Below are 23,838 nucleotides of genomic sequence, written 5' to 3'. Positions count from 1 at the left end.
AAATTGTGATCTTTTTGGTGTTCCATGATAAAGTTGATATTATAGGCCATTTTGTGCCATAAGTGAACCTTGTCCTTTAAAGAAAACTGTTATTTATATATGTTTGATTACCTCTTTTACATTTTGAAAATTATGTATTAAGAAATGATAATTGTCTTGAGATGATTAGCTGTAAAAAAAAAAAAGTTACTATTCATTAACGTCAATTTTAACCATGACTGTATGTCATTTTATATTTTAATATTTTATGGTGTATTTAAATGAGTAGTTATTGTTAAAAACTATACATTAGAAATTTGAGTTGAGATTATTTTTGGAATAAGTGAAAGGGGGAGGTGAAAATTTTTTGGGGTGGGAACAGGGGATGTAAATAAGAATTAGTTGGGGGGAGGGGGGGTGTTACAATTTTTCTCATTTCAGATTTCTTCAAATATTATTTTTAAGGGGATAAGCATAGTGTATTGCTCAAAAGTAAATTTTTTTAAAGTTCATTAGACCACATTCATTCTGTATCAGAAACCTATGCTGTCTCAACTATTTAATCACAATCCAAATTCATAGCTGTATCAAGCTTGAATGTTGTGCCCATACTTGCCCCAACTGCTCAGTGTTGGACATCTGCGGTCGTATAAAGCTGCGCCCTGCGGAGCATCTGGTTATTAATATTTCTCATTTAATCAGAATTGAAAGTAAAAATTGAAAATGGTAATTGGGAATATGTCAAAGAGATTGACACCCAAAGGCCACCAATTGGTTTTCAACACAGTGAGAAAATCACTTACGCAGAAGTGGTCCTCAACTGGCACCTAAATAAAGTGTGTACTAGTTGGTAGCATTTTATAAAATATTTTATACTGTCAGTCTATTCATTTTAAAACATTTTTCTTGCTTTACCCATTTATATTCACATTGTAACTCAAATTTCATGTTATATGTGTGTGTATCTGTTATACCATGTTAGTTTTAATAATAGTAAAACAATCTTGTTTATGACTTTCTAAAGCTTATTTGTAAATTTCAGGGATCTACCCACAGTACTATATATACCTGGGATTTTGGAGACAGCAAACCTCCTCTGATTGATCTGGGATTTGATAAAACAAAAACAAGGACCCATAAATACACAAAAGCAGGAAAGTACCAAGTAACTGTTGTGGCTAAAAATAGTGTTGGTGTTGCTACGTGTACAAGACTTATAAAAGTTGAAGGTGAGGCATTTGTTTGTCTTTAAGTAAGAGTTTATTGAATCAACCAAAAAGTCACTCTACAAAAATTTCAATTCTAGAATGCCTCAATAGAATAAATTTAGATAGAATGTTTTCTTTAAAAAAAACATGAGTGGCCAAAATTTGTCTGAGCCAGTAGATTTGACGCTCCAGTGAGGTACAACCCAGAAATTCTATAAAGAGTGAATAGCTGCCAAAAATTCTGGATATTATACAGTACTGATATTTCACATTAGTTATGATTGATAACCTATTCAGACATAGAAAATGATGGCTTTATCTACTTAGAGCATCTACTTGAATATTTGACAAAAAATCAATTATATAATTTTAGAAAGGGCAATCAATCCCCAAATGAGGGGAAAAGACACATAAGTGATCCCTTTATGAATTATGATAGATGAAGGTGGTAAAGGGGGGTGCTTGCTCAGAAAAAATGTGAAATAAGACATAATTTTTTTTTGACAAGTAATGATTGAAAAAATACATTTCTTTTGATTTTTGAAAGTTAACATTTTGATGAAATACAAATTACATCGAATATTACTTTGACATATACATTTTTCAAGTAGAATTAATCTTGTTATGTTCGTGCAAAGAAAACAAGATTGATATGTTTTCACAAAAAAAAATTAGGGAAAAAACTTCATCAGGTAAACTTGAGTCTAGAAGTTAGAGTAGCTTCCCCTTCATGAATGTGAACTACCGAATTAGACTATTTATCGGATTTGTTATGGCATGAACAACACCATGGGTGCCACATGTGAAGCAGGATCTGCTTACCCTCCTGGAGCACCTGAGATCACCCCTAGTTTTTGTTGGGTTCGTGTTGCTGATTCTTTAGTTTTTATTGTTGTGTCATGTGTACTATTGTTTATCTGTTTGTCTTATTCATTTTTAGCCATGGTGTTGTCAGTTTATTTTTGATTTTTGAGTTTGACCTCTGGTATCTTTTGTCCCTCTTTTTTAACATAAATAATTAGTGAGAGAGTATGAAAACCAAATCAGCCTTAACAAAACAGTCAAAACTGTCTTAAGTAATTTTCTTTTTCTGGAGGAGTTGTAAAGTATGAAAAAAAATTATTGATATCAAAGTTACCAAAATGTTTGTGTTTTTTACAGATGAGATAACAGACCTTAATATACAGATTCCAAGAGGAGCTGAGATAAATCATCCTACCATGGTTATTGTAAATGTACTCAGCAAAACAAATTCATCAAACTTTGGATTAATTCATTATGTGTGGAATTTTGGTGATCAGGTAAAGTGAATGTTTGTAGGGAATTGTACTAAATGTGGTTAATATACTTTTACAAAATGTATCAACCTGATGTAAAAAATGCCATGTTTGATTTGAATTTAATTTTAGAATATGAACAATGAACTCGAACAACATTCGTTTTTGTCCCCAGTGAATGCATTTTTGGGGAAATAGAAATATCAGGCATCAGTTTTGTCATGTTAGTGCTATTATGTGTAATCCTAGCCGGATTTTTTATAAAATATATCATAGGTTTATATAAACAAAGTCTTAGACAAGTTTGAAAATCAGTCCCAATCAATTATTTTTTGAAAAATTGTGTCCCTTGGAAACATAATTATATGAAAAATTGTATCGTTAGCGCTCTCATTTGTTAAAATTCTTGCAAGATATTTATGAAACTTATAGCATAAGCATTATTTTCAATTCTTGTTTTAAAGTTCCAATTCTGAATTGTTGACATCTATATAATCCTCCTATATTAAAAAAATATAGTGAGTCATGCCCTATTTTAAAAACTGCTATGTTTTCCAAAATCTAGGAAGTCTAAAATTATTGTAAATATTTTTGTGTTTCAGTTCAAGCCTAATGGAACTAAATCTCTATTGACATGGAATAATGCTATGTCACACAACTATACATCAGTTAGTAAATATAATTTGACTGTGGAGGCTGTGAATTCTGTTAGTTCTGTTGTTCAACATTTTATGCTGCAAGTTCATAGTAAGTAATATGATATCAATAGCACAAAGGTAAACAGTCAGGAAGAATTTTCACAGGCTTAGATCATTAATTATTTATCATTTTTAGGTTCAAAAATTGTTTTGAGTGAAATAATGTATTTAAATATGGCTTCAATACAGAAATTAGTAATACACAATGTAATGAACAAATAAAAGTTATTGAAATATGCAAGACAATAGGTGTCTGAAAGTTGCCTATTTATTTTCAGTCAATCAATAATTGCATGGGAAAAATGATATGGCACTGAAAACCATATTGTTTAAAGTACAATGAAAAGATTCAAATAGGCAATTTTTATAAAAACATAGTTAAAAACCAGATGTACTTGTAATGGGTGACCTATTGTTGTTTATTTCTGTATCATTTTGGTCTCTTGTGGAGAGTTGTCTCATTGACAGTTAAACCACATCTTCTTTTTTATATGCATGGTGAGAATTTATCTGGATGACTGTTTAATTTTAAAAAAAATCCTTTTATGATTTTTCAGAAAACTTGACAACACTGAGACTGATGTTTTCCAGTAATATAGATCACTTCAACACACAGTCTTTATTATGGAGAATATCATTTGCTAATATTGTGTGTATGAATTTAGCAGAGGTCAGTATTATACCATCAAAATTTAAATAAAACACCATAAAAGTGGCTTCATTACAATACAGATATCACCCTGAAACAGGTCTTAGAATTATAAATGGATGAACTACTGGAGACTCTATTGGCCAATTAACATGCTATACCTCAAATGGATGTAGCGTTGTAGATTATTTTATTGTATCAGAACAACTTATTATCAAAGGTATGAAAAAGTCCATAACTTATTGGGTGATCTCTCTGATCATTGTCAGATTTCTGTGTTATTGAACATACAGTGTAAAATAAAAGGAGATTTTTTTTTTTTTATCTTTATTCAAAATAAAAGGAGATACATTTCAAACTCAGATGTCTCTTAAGGTAGATTGATGGTATACCGCCATCTTGGATTGCACAATCACAGTACAAAATCGGTCTAGTTATTTGCCTAAATCTGCAAATTTGGAGACAGATTTGCAATATAATTGTAAGAAGTTTTTTCTATTTAAGAAAAACTTGTTAATTAATTGTATAATCCAAAATATTTTAACAAATATCATTTTCTTTGGTTTTAAAATTATTTATTTCAAATGAGCCATTTAAGGGGAGATAACTCTTTTAGTACAAAATTTATACTGGGCTAATAGGGAAATTTTTTATATTTACTTGTAGCAAGAAAACAAGTTCGGTGACATCATGTTTTCTTTTTATTTTCTTAAAACATATTATGAAACCTTTCTTCTCGCAATTTATTTCAAAATTATATCTCATTGAATTTTTTTTATGCACACTAATGTGTTTTTTCATGAACAAACTAACCAAATTTTGGCAATTTTCAACGACTCATAGCTTGAAAAATAGCACGGTGACCCATACTTTTTATTAAATTTTTGAAAAGAGCATAGTAAAATCTTCATTTTGGCAAATTATAAAAAAATTCTGTCTCAAAAAATATATACTGGTGATCTACCTTAAAAGTTATAAATGGAATGAGAACTTTATTGTATTATTTCAGGAAGCATTATCTTCAGGCAGTATGCAACAAAATTTTTTGAAATTTCATAAAACTGATTATCATTCTGATATTAATAATATGATTAAAGATGTTAATACTATATTCTATGAAGCTAGAAATTTATCACTAAAACAAAAGATTACTAAAAAATCAACACGCAAGTTAAAACAAAATGTAAAGAAAAAACCTAATTGGTTAGATGCTTCATTATCTAAATTAAAAAATAACCTGTATGAAGTTCCAGAAAGGGTTAAATTGCCAAAGAATTAGAGAAATATAGATTCTACCACTGCATCAAGTGTGGTACAATATTTATCCACTGGAGACAGTTGAATTTTCATATTTAAAACACAAGGCTTGCCGAGCGTTTGAATATTTGAAATTTAATAGTGAAGATTGGGTGGTGGTGGAATCTGTATCTCTAATGATTTTTTGACGATATGCAGACAATCATAATCCTTCTTTTGGAATGATCTGCAAACAGTTGTGTTCATTCTATTTGACATCATCAGGCATGGTCACATTTGTTCATGACATCACCAGGGAAATTTCAGAGGAAAGCAAGAGTATTAGACGTCATAATTGAATTTTTACCAATAATCAACAGGTCAGGAAAAGTAAAAATCTAGTAAGATTCAGAGAAAATGAAATAATTTGTGTACAAAGGATTTATGAAAGTGTTGCGTAAAGTGTTTAAGGATTTCAATATTAATAATTTGACTGACAAGACATTATTGTTTTTTTTTTTAATTTGAAGATGAGTGGTAAATATTGTATGTACAAAATCTCATTTTGAAAAAAAAATAATGATAAAATAAGTGTAAATAATATTAACAATTTTTCAAATCAGATTCTTTAATATTTGTTTATAAACTCTCTTTAAAACCAATTGTAGACCTAGTCATATCAATGAAATAGACATCAATTTATACTCAGAGAAACTAAACAAAAAATGGTATAAAGTAAATAACAAGAACCACATAAAAAAGATCCAGATAAGTAACTGTAAATTCTCTAGACATTACAAATTTTGAATTATAAATTTCATGCAGGTAAGGTGATATTTGAAGTAAGTTTACAGCACAAAAACACAACATATTTTGAAAGCAATGTCCTAATGGTGACATTAAGACATTGCTTTCAAAATATGTTGTGTTTTTGTGCTGTATAATATCAGATTCAAATGTTATTCCAGATACTATATGTTGACAGAAGCAGGCTCAATGTTTTCATACCAAACCAGAAACCAACAATGGCTGACGTCACCATTCTTCCACCTTACCTTGCTGGAATTACTATAGATCAGGTAACTTTATTTCATAGTTTGATTTTGCTTTTGTTTTAAAAGCTTGTCATTAAGTTAAAAATTAGACATGTAAAGCAAGAAAAAAAATATATTCAGAAATTTTTGTGTGCATTTATCATTGCACTTGTTGATAAATGGGCTAAAAATTTTACAGTGACCTTTTTGCAGACAAATATATATATAAGGTGTATTTTCTTTAAAATAAAAATATTCAACAAAACTTCTGTATTTGCAGTTTTTACTGCTTGTTAAAAATAGAAAAAGTTTGGTATCCTTTCTTGACATAACATGCAATTTCATGTTTTCCTCTAGTTACCGTATAGCGGGTTATTTTCGCGGGTGTAAAATTTCGCGATTTTCATTGAATAAGGTATACGAAATATTTTTGCGGTTATTATTTTGGCGGTTTCGAAACTTTTATCAATACCTTTGCATGTACACTTTTAAATTGGCGGAATTTATTTTTGCGATTTTGTTCTATCCGCGAAAATAAGCGAAAAATTTACACCCCGCGAAAATAACCCGCTATACGGTATTATATCTGTATGCAAAGAATTAAAACTATGATTTAACAATGTGTTTCAGATTGTATTTGAGTTACAAGATAAATTACAGACAGGACAGTTGTCATTTAAATGGATGCCAAATGAAGACCCTATAACAGTTACCAAAATAGAAGTCTTAACAGGTATTTTTTATTAGGGCAGTTTCTGGATTTTTATTGTCATATGATACCATGATGTCAAAAGGTCATCATAACCAAACTGAATTATTCCACTGCATGTTTATATTGATAGGGAAATCATCATTTGATTTGTTGAGACTATCCCACTTGACTTCATATTCCCCTCTCAGTATCATATCCCCTTCTTAGTATCATATTCCCCTCTCAGTAACATATTTCCCTCAGAACATTCGGACTACAATGTGGGATGTTAAGGACAGTAATATTTATAACATTTTGAACAGTTCTTATTATATCTAATTTTGAATGGTACATACAGATCATCATGGTTTATGTCGTGTTTAGTTATAAAAACTAGCAGATAAGTAAAAAACCTGTAAGTTGATATATTTTATTCCATTGCATGTTGATTTTGATAGCGAAATCTATACTATTAAACGAGAAGACCTCATTTTGTGTGAAGCTCCTCTTCCTTCCACAATAAATTGATCACCATGCCTGTGTGTGTTATAGGTACCATGTTTTTTCACATTTGTCATCCATTCTTATGATTATTCAGTTTAGGTTATTTTGGGAGAAAAATGAAAAAAACTGTGTATGAATATTTCTCCGTCATTGGACGAAATTTTAAGTTAGACTAGACATCTGGTTTGCGTTTTTACTGTACTTTGTACATACCAAAGACAATGAATAACATGTATTTGCTATCTGCTATCATTTTAAAGTTTACTATCCACGGCGGTCACTGAGTTTATTAGATAGAGAGGGTCTACAGGGGCGTAGCTGCCGTTAGGCACTTTAGGCACGTGCCTACACATAATTTTTCACAAATATTTTTTTTTCTTCCAAAAAAATAAAAAAATGATAAACAACGTTATCTGTAGATGAACGCCAGATAAGTTCTCAAAACTCTTTGATTATCGAATGTCAAGTTCACACTAGTCTCTCGTTCTTAGTGAATCGAATGTTGGAAAGAAATGAATGTTATTATGTTTTTACCTTATATAGAATCTATAAACTAGAACTTAGTTGGTTCAGATCATTTCACTTCTATCAACAAAAACTTGAATGAACCTCAACTTAGACACATGCATGAGTGTTTTACTTTAATTAGTTGTTAGTTTTCAACTAGCTTTCCATTTTGCCCTCACCTGACTTGCCAATGTTGGTTGTCCGTTTGGCTGTGCAGGATGTATAAATACGCAGTCACGTTAGGTCAAAATGGGGACATTAAATCCGATGCCTAGTTGTAGAGAGAATGCCACTCTTTGGGGAGTTCATAGTTGGTCTACTCAAAGGCAGAATTTCTGCTCTTTTCCAATAATCCCTCATTTTCAAATTTCCAGACCTTCGTTCTGGACGATGCCTATTACAGGACCTAGCTCCCTGTTGTATGTATTTATTGTAAAAAAAAAAATTGTCCAAATTCCTAACCCGGTAGGGATTTTACAGTAGAGGATACTAGTAAAGAAATATGCATTTCTTGAATTTTGTTACGATGGTATGAACAGAACAGAACTGTGTGTATGTGTTTGTGTGGCTAGGGTGTAGGTTTATAAGAATAAAAAAAAAGATTAATGGTTATTTTCCAGCCAAACGGGTCGTTTTATTATATAGAAATATTAGTGTTTACGTGGATTCCTATTTTTTTTAATGAAGGATCGTCACAATATTTACTATTAATTAAGTTATACGTATATATCAATCAGAATGGAATAGATATGAAAATACCAAACAGGGTGTACTGCTTCATTAAATGGATACGCTGATCTACGCTGGGCAGTGCATAATGTGAGTTTTTTATCCATATTTCCGATTGTACTGCGTTACCTAATTCACTAGTCAGATTACTCATAATTCTTCGAACTTTTCATCATGTATATAATAATTATCATGAATAAATAACCAGTAAATTTAATATTTTTTAACATAAAATTATACAGCTAAAATGCTTAAAACCGTTTTCCGTCGGGGGGCTTCGCCCCCCTCAACCCCCTACCAGGGCTCTACCCTGGACCTTCTGGGGGCCTTTAGCGGCCCCCAGACCCCCTGCCGATTGGTGCCTACAGTTGGCTGAATACCTAGCTACGCCCCTGGTCTATATAATATGTCAATGACCGCCGTGATCGATTAGTAAATTGAGAGTTGATAGTAAAAAGCTTATACACTTTATTTATAGTAATGTATGTTCATATGTTAAATTAAGAATCTAATGCTTCTTTTTGTAAATTTACTAGGGCGTATAAGCGTTGACCTAAGTACATTTTGTACAAATAATTTTTTTTTTAAATTCGCTCTGATAGTCTGGTTTTTATACGACCGCAAAAATTGAAAATTGGTTTTTGCACTATAACTTAAGTATAAGTGAATAGAAATCTATGAAATTTAAACACAAGGTTTATGACCATAAAAGGAAGGTTGGGATTGATTTTTGGAGTTTTGGTCCCAACAGTTTAGGAAAAAGGGGCCAAAAAGGGCCCAAATAAGCATTTTTCTTGTTTTTTGCACAATAACTTTAGTATAAGTAAACAGAAACCTATGAAATTTTAACATAAGGTTTATGACCACAAAAGGAAGGTTGGGATTGATTTTGGGAGTTTTTGTCATAACAGTTTAGGAATTAGGGGCCAAGAAAAGGTCCCAAATAAGCATTTTTTCTTGGTTTTTGCACAATAACTTTAGTATCAGTAAATAGAAATCTATGAAATTTTAACACAACGTTAATGACCACAAAAGGACGGTTGGGATTGATTTTGATTTGGGCTCGGTTATCAAATTGGTCCACATTGAGGTCTAAAAGGTCAAAAATTGAACATTATTTGATTTCATCAAAAATTGATTTCTTGGGGTTCTATGATATGCTGAATCTAACCATGTATTTAGATTTTGGATATTGGACCATGAAAGGTAGATGTCCAATTTAAAAAATTTAAGTATTTAAGTTTAAGTTCTTAGACCACATTTATTCTGTGTCAGAAACCTATGTTTTGTCAACTATTGAATCACAATCCAAATTCAGAGTTGATCAAGCTTAAATGTTGTGTCCATACTTGCCCCAACTGTTCAGGGTTAAACCTTTGCGGTCGTATCAAGCTGCGCCCTGTTGAGCATCTGTTTTTATTTATTGGATTTAATTGCTATGTAGTTCTATATCTAGGAATTTATTAATGCTTTGACTTGTGTATTTTAGATGATGACAACAGATTACCAAAGATACCTGAAACTACAACTTCAATAAATGTACAGCCACATGAAAACAGCAGACAAACATCACCCATATTGATAGCTGTACCTTTGATTATTGTAGTTTTTGTACTGGCAGTTATAGTAGGCTGTTTTATTAAAAGGTTTAAAAGGTACATAGAATGATACATAAATGTCATTGATTATCATATAAACAACATAGGCATATAGTTATAATATTTTATAAAATGATTATTTAGATCAAAGTTATTTTCTGATGAGTCAGTATAACTGTAATACGAAGTGATTTAAGAAAAATATACTGTCTGTAATTATACCCCCGCTTTAAAAAAGGGGGGTATACTGTTTTACCTCTGTCTGTCAGTCCGTCCGTCCGTCAGTCAGTCCATCCCATGAAACTTTCGTCACATTTTTCTCAGGAACTACACATCCACCCTTTCTGTAATATGGTATCAACATTTATATATGTCAGCCATACCGTGTGATGCATTTTCAGATTCATCATTCATCGACTTACTGTTAACCGAACACTTGTATGATTTTACACATGATAGCAAAGTTGAAAATTATCGTCACATTTTTCTCAGGAACTACAATACAAGGATTTCTGAAATTTGGTTTGAGGGTTTATCTTAGTCAGCTATACGGTGTGATGCGTTTTCAGATTGATCACTTGACAACTTCCTGTTTACTGAACACTTGTATGATTTTACACATGATAGCCAAGTTGAAAATTTTCGTCACATTTTTCTCAGGAACTACAATACAAGGATTTCTGAAATTTGGTTTCAGGGTTTATCTAAGTCAGCTATACTGTTTGATGCGTTTTCAGATTGATCACTTGACAACTTCCTGTTTACCAAACACTTGTATGATTTTACAATTGATAGCCAAGATGAAAATTTTCGTCACATTTTTCTCAGGAACTACAATACAAGGATTTCTGAAATTTGGTTTCAGGGTTTATCTAAGTCAACTATATCGTGTGATGCGTTTTCAGATGGATCACTTGACAACTTCCTGTTTACCGAACACTTGTATGATTTTACACATGATAGCCAAGTTGAAAATTTTCGTCACATTTTTCTCAGGAACTACAATACAAGGATTTCTGAAATTTGGTTTCAGGAATTATATAAGTCAGCTATACCTTGTGATGCGTTTTCAAATTCATCACTCGACAACTTCCTGTTTACCGAACACTTGCAATTTTTACACTATTAATATTATCCACTTGCGGCGGGGGTATCATCAGTGAGCAGTAGCTCGCAATTTCACTTGTTTCAGATCTCTTAACACTTTCACTCCTGAATTTATTTTTTTCACAGGATTCCCCGTCTGAAATTTATTTAAACAAGCTGTTTGTCTGATCGTAATTAATTGAACATGTGCTACAGCAAAAATGACCTTGTAGTTTTTATACGACTGCAAAAATTGAACCAAAACATAATTTAAAAGTAGTGAAAGGTTGATAATTAAAACTCATTTTAATATCTCACCTAAACTGCTCTTAAATTATGTATATTGGAAATTTGCCAAAAACTTTATTATTAATAAATTCCAATGGAAATTTGCCAAAAACTTTAGGTTAATGAACTTCATTAGAAATTTGCCAATATAAAATGTTGCATTGGAGTTATCTTTCTTTGTCCAGAATAGTAGTTAAATTATTTAAACCATGATTGTATGACATTTTATATTTTATGATGTATTTTAATGAGTAGTTATTGTTGAAAACTCCATAAGAAATTTGAATTGAGATCATTTTGGAATAAGGGAAAGGGGGAGGTGAAAAAAATTGGTGGGGTTCAAAAATCTTCTCCTCTGAAACTACTCGGCCAAATTAAACCAAACTTGGCCACAATCATCATTGGGGTATCTAGTTTTAAAAATGTGTCCTGTGACCCAGCCAACCAACCAAGATGGCCATCATGGCTAAAAATAGAACATAGGGGTAAGATGCAGTTTTTGGCTTATAACTCAAAAACTAAAGCATTTAGAGCAAATCTGACATGGGGTAAAGTTGTTTATCAGGTCAAGATCTATCTGCCCTGAAATTTTCAAATGAATCTGGACTCTGCCCCTACATTGGTAATTTTAAGGAAATTTTACTGTTTTTTACTGGATTTTTGTGACAAAAATGTCGGTTATTGATTTGGGGATGTATGGTGGGAGGGAGGTGGGGCGGGTGGCAACCAAATGTTGTCCGTGGATTTACTCATGAACTATTCAACCAAAGCTTTCAAAATTTTTATATGTTGTTACTGACAACAAAATGAAGGTCAAGTTTAAGAATGACGATTTTGACTTTTACCGTTCCGGAGTTATGGTTCTTGAAAGATTGAAAAATGGTGTTTCCAGTGGTGTCTGTGAATTTACCCATGAACTGTTCAACCAAAGCTTCCCAAATTTTATTATGGTGTTACTGATGACAAAACAGAGGTCAGGTTCAATAATGGTGATATTGACTTTTACTGTTCAGGAGTTATGGTTCTTGAAAGATTGAAAAATGGCGTTTCCAGTCGTGTCCGTGCATTTACTCATGAACTGTTCAACCAAAGCTTTTCAAATTTTAATATGTTGATACTGATGACAAAATGGTGGTCAAATCTGATATTGACGATTTTCCTTTTCGACGTTCATCAGTTATGGTTCTTGTGATATTTCCAGGACACAAATAAATGTTAATAAATCAGGTTTGCTGTCGTTGTGACAGCCTCTTGTTGGTTATTATCTTGAGTACTATTATAGATAGAGATAAACTGTACATGTGAACAGCAATAATGTTCAGCAAAGTAAGATGTACAAATAAGTCAACATGACCGAAATGGTCAGTTGACCCCTTTAGGAGTTATTGCCCTTTATAGTTAATTTTTTACCATTTCAGGTCAGGTGAGCTTTTCTCATCACTTGGCGTCCGTCGTCCGTCGTCCGTAAACTTTTACAAAAATCTTCTCCTCTGAAACTACTGGGCCAAATCTAACCAAACTTGGCCACAATCATCCTTGGGGTATCTAGTTTAAAAAATGTGTCCGGTGACCTTGCCATCCAACCAAGATGGCCGCCATGGCTAAAAATAGAACACAGGGGTAAAATGTATATTTTGGCTTATATCTTTGAAACCATAACATTTAGAGCAAATCTGACATGGGGTAAAATTGTTGATCAGGTCAAGATCTATCTGCCCTGAAATTTTCAGATGAATCAGACAACCTGTTGTTGGGTTGCTGCCCCTGAATTGGATATTTTAACGAAATTTTGCAGTTTTTGGTTATTATCTTGAATACTATAATAGATAGATATAAACTGTAAACAGCAATAATGTTCAGCAAAGTAAGACCTACAAATAAGTTAACATGACCAAAATTGTCAGTCAACCCCTTAAGGAGTTATTGCCCTTAATAGTCAATTTTTAACAACTTTTCGTCATGTTTTACTAACTTGTACAAAAATCTTCTTCTCTGAAACTGCATTGCCAAATATAACCAAACTTGGCCACAATTATCATTGTGGTATATAGTTTAAAAAATGTGTCCGATGACCCCGCCTTCCAAACAAAATGGCCGACATGGCTAAAATTAGAACATAGTGGTAAAATGTAGTTTTTGATTTATATCTTTGAAACCAAGACATTTTAGGGCAAATCTTTAAGATTTAAATGTTTATTAGAATAAGATCTATTCCCTCACAAATTTTCCGATGAATCCGACAACTTGTTGTTGGGTTGCTGCCCTAAAATTGGTAATTTTAAGGAAATTTTGCAGTTTTTGGTTATTATCTTGAATACTATAATAGATAGAGATAAACTGTTAACAGCAATAATGTTCAGCAAAGTAAGACCTACAAATAAGTCAACATGACCGAAATTGTCAGTCAACACCTTAAGGAGTTATTGCCCTTAATAGTCAATTTCTAACAACTTTTCGTCATTTTTTGTAACTTGTACAAAAATCTTCTTTTCTTAAACTATGGGCCAAATTTAACCAAACTTGGCCACAATCATAACTAGGGTGTCTAATGATCTACCAACCAAGATGACCGACATCAGTTAATACAGTAACAGGTGAGCGACACAGGCTCTTGAGAGCCTCTAGTTTGTAAATCTCAGTAATCTTTTACAAAAATCTTCTCCTCTGAAATTACAGGGCCAAATTCATCCAAACTTGGCCACAATTATCTTTAGGGTATCTAGTTTAAAAAATGTGTCCTGTGACCCAGCCATCTAACCAAGATGGCTGCCAGGGCTAAAAATAGAACATAGGGGTAAAATGCAGTTTTTGGCTTATAACTCTAAAACCAAAGCATTTAGAGCAAATCTGACGGGGTTAAAATTGTTTATAAGGTCAAGATCTATCTGCCCTGAAATTTTCAGATGAATCAAACAACCCTTTGTTGGGGTGCTGCCCCTGAATTGGTAATTTTAAGGAAATTTTGCTGTTTTTGGTTATTATCTTGAATATTATTAGCTCACCTGGCCCGAAGGGCCAAGTGAGCTTTTCCCATCACTTTGCGTCCGGCTTCCGGCGTCCGTCGTCGTTAACTTTTACAAAAATCTTCTCCTCTGAAACTACTGGGCCAAATTGAACCAAACTTGGCCACAATCATCATTGGGGTATCTAGTTTAAAAAATGTGTGGCGTGACCCGGTCAACCAACCAAGATGGCCGCCACGGCTAAAAATAGAACATTGGGGTAAAATGCAGTTTTTGGCTTATAACTCAAAAACCAAAGCATTTAGAGGAAATCTGACAAAGGGTAAAAATGTTTATCAGGTTAAGATTTATCTGCCCTGAAATTTTCAGATGAATCAGTCAACCCGTTGTTGGGTTGCTGGCCCTGAATTGGTAATTTTGTGGAAATTTTGCTGTTTTTGGTTATTATCTTGAATATTATTATAGATAGAGATAAACTGTAAACAGCAATAATGTTAAGCAAAGTAGGATTTACAAATAAGTCAACATGACCGAAATGGTCAGTTGACCCCTTTAGGAGTTATTGCCCTTTATAGTCAATTTTTAACCATTTTTCGTAAATCTTAGTTATCTTTTACAAAAATCTTCTCCTCTGAAACAACTAAGCCAAATTTTACCAAACTTGGCCACAATCATCATTTGGGTATCTAGTTTAAAAAATGTGTGGCGTGACCCGGTCAATCAACCAAGATGGCCGCAACGGCAAAAAATAGAGCATAGGGGTAAAATGCAGTTTTTGGCTTATAACTCAAAAACCAAAGCATTTAGAGGAAATCTGACATGGGTAAAAATGTTTATCAGGTCAAGATCTATCTGCCCTGAAATTTTCAGATAAATCAGTCAACCCGTTGTTGGGTTGCTGCCCCTGAATTGGTAATTTTGTGGAAATTTTGCTGTTTTTGGTTATCTTGAATATTATTATAGATAGAGATAAACTGTAAACAGCAATAATGTTCAGCAAAGTAGGATTTACAAATAAGTCAACATGACCGAAATGGTCAGTTGACCCCTTTAGGAGTTATTGCCCTTTATAGTCAATTTTTAACCATTTTTCATAAATCTTAGTTATCTTTTACAAAAATCTTCTCCTCTGAAACTACTTGGCCAAATTAATCCAAACTTGGCAACAATCATCTTTGGGGTACTAGTTTTAAAAATGTGTCCAGTGACCGGACCATTAAATCAAGATGGCCGCCACAGCTAAAATAGAACATAGGGGTAAAAGGCAGTTTTTGGCTTATACCTCAAAAACCAAAGCATTTAGAGCAAATCTGACAGGTGGTAAAACTGTTTATCAGATCAAGATCTATCTGCCCTGTAATTTTTAGATGAATCTGACAACCCATTGTTGGGTTGCTGCCCCTGAATTGGTAATTTTAAGGAAATTTTGCTGTTTTTGGTTATTATCTTGAATATTATTATAGATACAGATAAACTGTAAACAGCAATTATGTTCAGCCAAGTCAGATTTACAAATAAGTCAACATGACCGAAATGGTCAATTGACCCCTTAAGGAGTTATTGTCCTTTATAGTCAATTTTTAACAATTTTCATAAAATTTGTAAATTTTTATTAACATTTTCCACTGAAACTACTTGGCCAAGTTCATTATAGATAGAGATAAATGTAAGCAGCAAGACTGTTTAGTAAAGTAAGATTTACAAACACTTCACCATCACCAAAACACAATTTTGTCATGAATCCATCTGCTTCCTTTGTTTGCTATTCACATAGACCAAGGTGAGCGACACAGGCTCTTTGGAGCCTCTAGTTATAGATAGAGATAAACTGTAAACAGCAATAATGTTCAGCATAGTAAGATTTACAAATAAGTCAACATGAATGAAATGGTCAATCGACCCCCTAAGGAGTTATTGTCCTTAATAGTCAATTTTTAACAATTTTTATTAAATTTGTAAATTTTTACTAACATTTTCCACTGAAACTACTGGGCCAAGTTCATTATAGATAGAGATAATTGTAAGCAGCAAGAATGTTCAGTAAAGTAAGATGTACAAACACATCACCATCACCAAAACACATTTTTGTCATGAATCCATCTGCTTCCTTTGTTTAATATTCACATAGACCAAGGTGAGCGACACAGGCTCTTTAGAGCCTCTAGTTTATGTAAATATAAAGTTTTTAAAATCAAGATAGTTTATCATTATTTATGGTTATTTCAACTTTCAACTTGAAATTTATTACAGATTTTCATTATGTTGTGAAATTCTGCAATTATATGCCAAATTCAAGAAATGTGATGATGCAATTTTGGCATGAATGTCCTATGAACACATATTCATGTGAGATAAAGTTTTCTATTTATTTTTGAAATATTAACCAACCATAAATGTTTTTATTTTCTAGGAAATCCAAAACTGGACAGCAGTATTCACTAATATTGAATAGAAATCAGTTGGATACATCATGTGCAGAAAGTGATGAAGATTTAACAGTAGAAGATTATGATATACATGATGGTGATACAAATATAGTAATCAATCCAGGTATGATATACATAAGGATGATACAAATATAGTGATCAATCCAGGTAAGATATACATAAGGATGATACAAATATAGTGATTAATCCAGGTTATGATATACATAAGGATGATACAAATATAGTGATCAATCCAGGTAAGATATACATGATGGTGATACAAATATTGTAATCAATCCAGGTATGATATACATAAGGATGATACAAATATAGTAATCAATCCAGGTATGATATACATAAGGATGATACAAATATAGTAATCAATCCAGGTAAGATATACATAAGGATGATACAAATATAGTAATCAATCCAGGTAAGATAAACATGATGGTGATACAAATATAGTGATTAATTCAGGTATGATATACATAAGGATGATACAAATATAGTTATCAATCCAGGTAAGATATACATAAGGATGATACAAATATAGTGATTAATCCAGGTATGATATACATAAGGATGATACAAATATAGTTATCAATCCAGGTAAGATATACATAAGGATGATACAAATATAGTAATCAATCCAGGTAAGATATACATGATGGTGATACAAATATAGTAATCAATCCAGGTAAGATATACATGATGGTGATACAAATATAGTGATTAATCCAGGTATGATATACATGAGGATGATACAAATATAGTAATTAATCCAGGTATGATATACATGAGGATGATACAAATATAGTAATCAATCCAGGTATGATATACATGAGGATGATACAAATATAGTAATTAATCCAGGTAAGATATACATAAGGATGATACAAATATAGTGATCAATCCAGGCAAGATATACATGAGGATGATACAAATATAGTGATCAATCCAGGTAAGATATACATGAGGATGATACAAATATAGTGATCAATCCAGGTAAGATATACATAAGGATGATACAAATATAGTGATCAATCCAGGTAAGATATACATAAAGATGATACAAATATAGTGATCAATCCAGGTAAGATATACATAAGGATGATACAAATATAGTGATCAATCCAGGTAAGATAAACATAAGGATGATACAAATATAGTGATTAATCCAGGTAAGATATACATAAGGATGATACAAATATAGTGATCAATCCAGGTAAAATATACATAAGGATGATACAAATATAGTGATTAATCCAGGTATGATATACATGAGGATGATACAAATATAGTAATGAATCAAGGTGAGATATACATGAGGGTGATACAAATATAGTAATCAATCCAGGTAAGATATACATAAGGATGATACAAATATAGAAATCAATCCAGGTAAGATATACATGAGGATGATACAAATATAATAATCAATCCAGGTAAGATATACATAAGGATGATACAAATATAGTGATTAATCCAGGTATGATATACATGAGGATGATACAAATATAGTAATCAATCAAGGTGAGATATACATGAGGGTGATACAAATATAGTAATCAATCCAGGTAAGATATACATAAGGATGATACAAATATAGAAACCAATCCAGGTAAGATATACATGAGGATAATACAAATATAATAATCAATCCAGGTAAGATATACATAAGGATGATACAAATATAGTGATCAATCCAGGTAAGATATACATAAGGATGATACAAATATAGTGATCAATCCAGGTAAGATATACATAAGGATGATACAAATATAGTGATTAATCCAGGTAAGATATACATAAGGATGATACAAATATAGTGATCAATCCAGGTAAGATATACATAAGGATGATACAAATATAGTGATTAATCCAGGTATGATATACATGAGGATGATACAAATATAGTAATCAATCAAGGTGAGATATACATGAGGGTGATACAAATATAGTAATCAATCCAGGTAAGATATACATAAGAATGATACAAATATAGAAATCAATCCAGGTAAGATATACATGAGGATGATACAAATATGATAATCAATCCAGGTAAGATATACATAAGGATGATACAAATATAGTAATCAATCCAGGTAAGATATACATGAGGATGATACAAATATAGTGATTAATCCAGGTATGATATACATAAGGATGATACACATATAGTGATTAATCCAGGTATGATATACATGAGGATGATACAATTTTTTGTGATCAATCCAGGTATGATATACATAAGGATGATACACAGTTAGTGATCAATCCAGGTATGATATACATGAGGATAATACAAATATAGGGATTAATCCAGGTAAGATATACATGAGGATGATACAAATATAGTGATCAATCCAGGTAAGATATACATGAGGATGATACAAATATAGTGATTGATCCAGGCATGATATGCATGAGGGTGATACACATTTAGTGATTCATACAGGTATGATATACATGATGGTGATACAAATATAGTAATCAATCCAGGTATGATATACATAAGAATGATACAAATATAGTGATCAATCCAGGTAAGATATACATGAGGATGATACAAATATAGTGATCAATCCAGGTAAGATATACATGAGGGTGATACATATATAATGATCAATCCAGGTATGATATACATGATGGTGATACACAGTTAGTGATCAATCCAGGTATTATATACATGATAGTGATACACATATAGTGATCAATCCAGGTATGATATCCATGAGGATGATACAAATATAGTCATCAATCCAGATATGATATGCATGAGGGTAATCCATCAAAATGACAAATGTAACAGTATTCACTTGAGGCTTGATAACCCTCAAGTAAAGCTTAAAAGAATTTGTTTAACAAAACGTTTTAGAGCTTTTTCCACGATCATGATCATGCAATCTTGACAAGAGGTCAAAACTGTGTAGGTCATGTATGCAACCAAATTGTTTATACAATGCAAAATTTAGTTTTACTTTCAACTGATAAATAAAATTATAGCAATCTTTTCCCTCTCAGTGCTTACAAGCACTTTCATTAATTTATACAAACATATTTTAATATTTATATTTTCTTTTCAGACTTCCAGCCATCTTTAGAATTTATGAGTTTAGGAACAACAAATTCGAATGATTTAGTGAGCTGTTGATGATGGTTTTAGTTAGATTTTATCTGTGATTATTGGTGCCTTACTTATCAGCTTCCATTTTGTTAAATTTGCGTGTGAGTGTGTATGTGTGTTTATGCAGCTATTGTTTGTTGTTAAAAAAAGTGTGATGAAGACACATTACAATTTTTGTTCACACATGTATATTATGTGTTCATTCTAAACAAATTGTGAAGTTTGTTCAGACTTGTTATTTAAATCATTTGTGCAACTTACAGATCCCATTAGTGCTAAAATACTATTTGTTCTTGTTAATGCTGTATTTGATATTTTATGTTAAATTATTTGATTAGTTTGTTGATTACAACAAAGATTGTTTGTAGACTTTACGTCAGTATTATAAGAGAAGAGTGTCTATTATGGCAATGTTTATAATGACTATGCCAAGGAAAGTGAGGAAATACATTTTATTGATTGCAACAAAGGGGGTTGGCATCTATGTTATAAACATTTGTATATATGTCTTCCAGTGTCTGTTTTTAATAGCTTTATCAAGATTGCTGCAGCCGAACAAAATATTGATGTGGTATTTAAGAATGTTTTCCTGTTATTATTCAACAACAAAGCCAATACACATTTTACCATGTGTTGGGCGTAAGGGCATGCATGATTGATTACAATTGTTTTTCTCTTACTCATGAATCTATTTGAAGATCTATGTTTCTTTCTTTGGCTGAGATTATTTGTTTAGACATTACTAGAGTATCTATGAATCTGAATTATGTAATAATTATTTTATGTGTTTTAATTTGTTGGTTTACTGGACGGTCTACCCTATTTTTCCAATTTGCAGATTAAAATAAATTGAAATATTCTTTTTATGCCCCGGCTGTAGTGGAGGGGGCATTCAGTTTTACCCTGGTCTGTCAGTATCAACTAGGTACCGGTCTTGTATTACAACTCCAGTGTCAAAACATGGACGGAAACAATATAGTCCATTTTTTTCTATAAAAAAGATTCTGGACTCAATTTTTTCTGTTTGATTATAGGTTTATGCTGAATTGAAACATATATATAGATTATTAAAAAAAAATCTTGCATGTTTTTGGGATATCAATCCAGGAAAGTGGAAGGATATCATGTTTACTGGAAGTGGTGCGGCCTAGTAAAAACAGCAAACAGAAAGTAGAACAAAAAATGTTTTGACTTCAGGGTTACGTAACTTTTTATTCTTCGTGGCAAGAGGCCTGCAAGACCCACTTTTTTCCGATTAAATCACAATTTCACATTAGTACATACATGATATGAACATGAAAACAATTTTCTATGTAGCATTTTTTATTTTTTTATATATCTCGCTAACGCTCTGTGTAAAATATCGACAAATATAATGCCTACCTATATTAAAATGAGCATAGAGCGTGACATGAAGGAATTATTTCTTAAATTTGATCTAATTTTGATCAAATCCATTTGAGCTAAAAATGTTTCAGATAAAATATTGCAAAAACAACAAACACTATTGCAGTGCATGAAGTTTGTAAAAAGTTTTTTTTTAGCATATGATTGTACTTTTCTGAAGTATATAAGTTGTAATTTTTATTTAACTTTACTTATAACACCTTGTGTTATAAAGCAAATCACATATTTGTTTGTGCTTTTAAGCTGCACAAATCATCTTGGTTTTTTTTGTGGTCACTACAATCATATATATTTATGTAAAAATTGTATCTTTTTTTACCCTAAAAAGTTTGTTGTCAGTTTTCAAGGAAAGAATTTTTTGAATGTATTTAACAATTAAAGACATTAATAAAAGCATATTATTTACAAAAAGGGGAATCAAGGTCAAAGATAGAGGCAGAAATGTAGAAGCTCTTAGGTCCTAATGATATTTTTTTGACAATTTGCAAACCAATTGTCAAAAAATATCATAAGGACCAAAGAGCAATGGTTTTGCAAGGAAGCAAATTGTCAAAAAGTATTATAAGGACCTAAGAGCTAGGGTTCCACGGCTATGTCAAAGACTGTTACACTTAATTGTCAACACAGTAACTGAATGCTTAGATGTATTGGCTTTGAATTAAGAATGCTTATTGCTTTCAATATTTCATTATTTAAACCTTGTTTCTGGATTTGTGGTTGATATATTTTTCTGATATTAGTTACAAAGACAAAGAGTTACTGGCATTTCAGAGTAAATGTCTGTGTGCAAGAACAAAGTTTTATCTTTTTACATCGCCATTTATTTTATTTTCCATTTATGATATATGTTTTCCAACTGTACATTGAATGCCATGTACCTTTTATCAATGCAAAACATAGAACAAATTTTATGTACAAACTTATTGCCTGATACATTTACAAATTAGATTGTTTGTACACATACACATACAAGTAGGATAGCAAAAAATATTTTATGATGATACTAGTACTAGAAATTTTAAAAATCTTGAAAAGTTTTCTCAAGGCCAGGGATTTTTAATTTGTTGGTTTACGGATCCGCCAACCCTATTTTGACGATTTTCAGAATAAAAATAACATTGACTTTTCATGCTTTTTTTTTTATTCCCGCCGACCCGAAAAAAATTATACATTATCCCTAAAAATAAAGTCTTCTTTTTTTATGAATTGAAATGCTTTAGACACTAAAAGAATTGATAACTCTTTCTGTTGTGAAAAAAACAAGGATTTGTATAGTATACAAATCCTCAGAAAAAATAAAACTTCCAATTTATGTATTTAAAAATAGACCAATCAATTATAACTGACCTTTAAATGTCATTTGCACAAATAATTTTGCGGAAAGAAACATGTGTTAAAAACCCATAACATCATAAGTTCAATTCCCGTATTTCTCATCATTCCTTAAGATGCATCATCTCATAAAAAAATGGAACATGGACTTCTCCAAATGCGGAAGTTAAAGTACTAAATATAAACAAATCATTTGGAATTTTCTTGTTTCATAGATAAAAAAATCATCCGTTTGGAATTTACGAAAACGACCCGACTGTTTCATGGGGAAAATCAGTAAACCAACAAATTAAAAAACTGTGGCCCAAGAATACACAATATAACTTTGATGCACATTTTACAATTCAATTTACAAACCATAGGCAGTTTGCATTTTTCTGTAACTTTAAGCTGTGTTTTCTAGGAATCACCTTTATTGATATAAAAAATCTGAAATGTTTGATCAGTTATATGATGAGAATTATACATTCTTGACAGTTTAAATACTGCACTGACAATCTCACAATAGAACAGGTTAATGTTAAAAAAAACAATTAAAGAAAGGTATGACAATGGATACCAGATGACTTTTGCCCATCACTTGACGTCCATTGTCGTCTGTTGTCGTCCGTCTGGTGTAAACTATTTCAAGCATCTTCTCTGAAACTACTGAACCAATTCCTACCAAACTTAAGCTGAATGATCCTTATGGTATCTAGAATAGAGTCTGTGTTTTATTTTCTGTTTCGTCAAAAAACATGTCTGCCATGGCTAAAATAGAACATGGGTGAAATGCAGTTCTTTGATCATATCTCTGAAACCAAAGCATTTAGAGCAAATCTGATGTGAATAGGATTGTTCATAAGGTCAAGTTCTATCTACCCTAAAATTTTAAGACCAATCAGGCAACCAGTTGTTAGGTTGCTACCCCTAATTGGTACTTTTAAAGAAGTTTTTAGATATTGTCTTGAATATTATTAAGGATAAAGATAAACTGTAAACAGCAAAAAGATCTACAAAAAATTTGAAATGACTAAAATTGTCAATCAACCCCTTAAGGAGTAACTGCCCTTTAAAGACATTTTTTCTGAATTTGTTCATCTAGTTCACTTGCTTTAAA

At 31.7% G+C, this 23,838-nt stretch overlaps 1 protein-coding gene across 1 annotated transcript in view; it reads left to right on the top strand.

Moving 5' to 3' along the window:
* LOC134715501 (VPS10 domain-containing receptor SorCS3-like) overlaps positions 1-22,530 on the top strand; it is a 71,921-nt gene extending 49,391 nt beyond the window's left edge. Inside the window, exons 18-26 of the mRNA XM_063577705.1 lie at positions 1,022-1,208; positions 2,349-2,488; positions 3,067-3,211; positions 3,720-3,832; positions 6,016-6,126; positions 6,712-6,814; positions 10,002-10,167; positions 16,858-16,997; positions 19,960-22,530. Of these exons, the coding sequence (XP_063433775.1) occupies positions 1,022-1,208; positions 2,349-2,488; positions 3,067-3,211; positions 3,720-3,832; positions 6,016-6,126; positions 6,712-6,814; positions 10,002-10,167; positions 16,858-16,997; positions 19,960-20,027 (1,173 nt within the window). The 3' untranslated portion in view covers positions 20,028-22,530. The remainder of the gene's footprint in view (positions 1-1,021; positions 1,209-2,348; positions 2,489-3,066; positions 3,212-3,719; positions 3,833-6,015; positions 6,127-6,711; positions 6,815-10,001; positions 10,168-16,857; positions 16,998-19,959) is intronic.
* Positions 22,531-23,838: the final 1,308 nt, after the last annotated feature.

Source organism: Mytilus trossulus, chromosome 4 (genome assembly GCF_036588685.1).
Source record: "Mytilus trossulus isolate FHL-02 chromosome 4, PNRI_Mtr1.1.1.hap1, whole genome shotgun sequence".
NCBI classification, from domain to species: domain Eukaryota; kingdom Metazoa; phylum Mollusca; class Bivalvia; order Mytilida; family Mytilidae; genus Mytilus; species Mytilus trossulus.
Note: the sequence above shows the minus strand (reverse complement) of the source record. Positions and strands in the feature narration are given on the sequence as shown.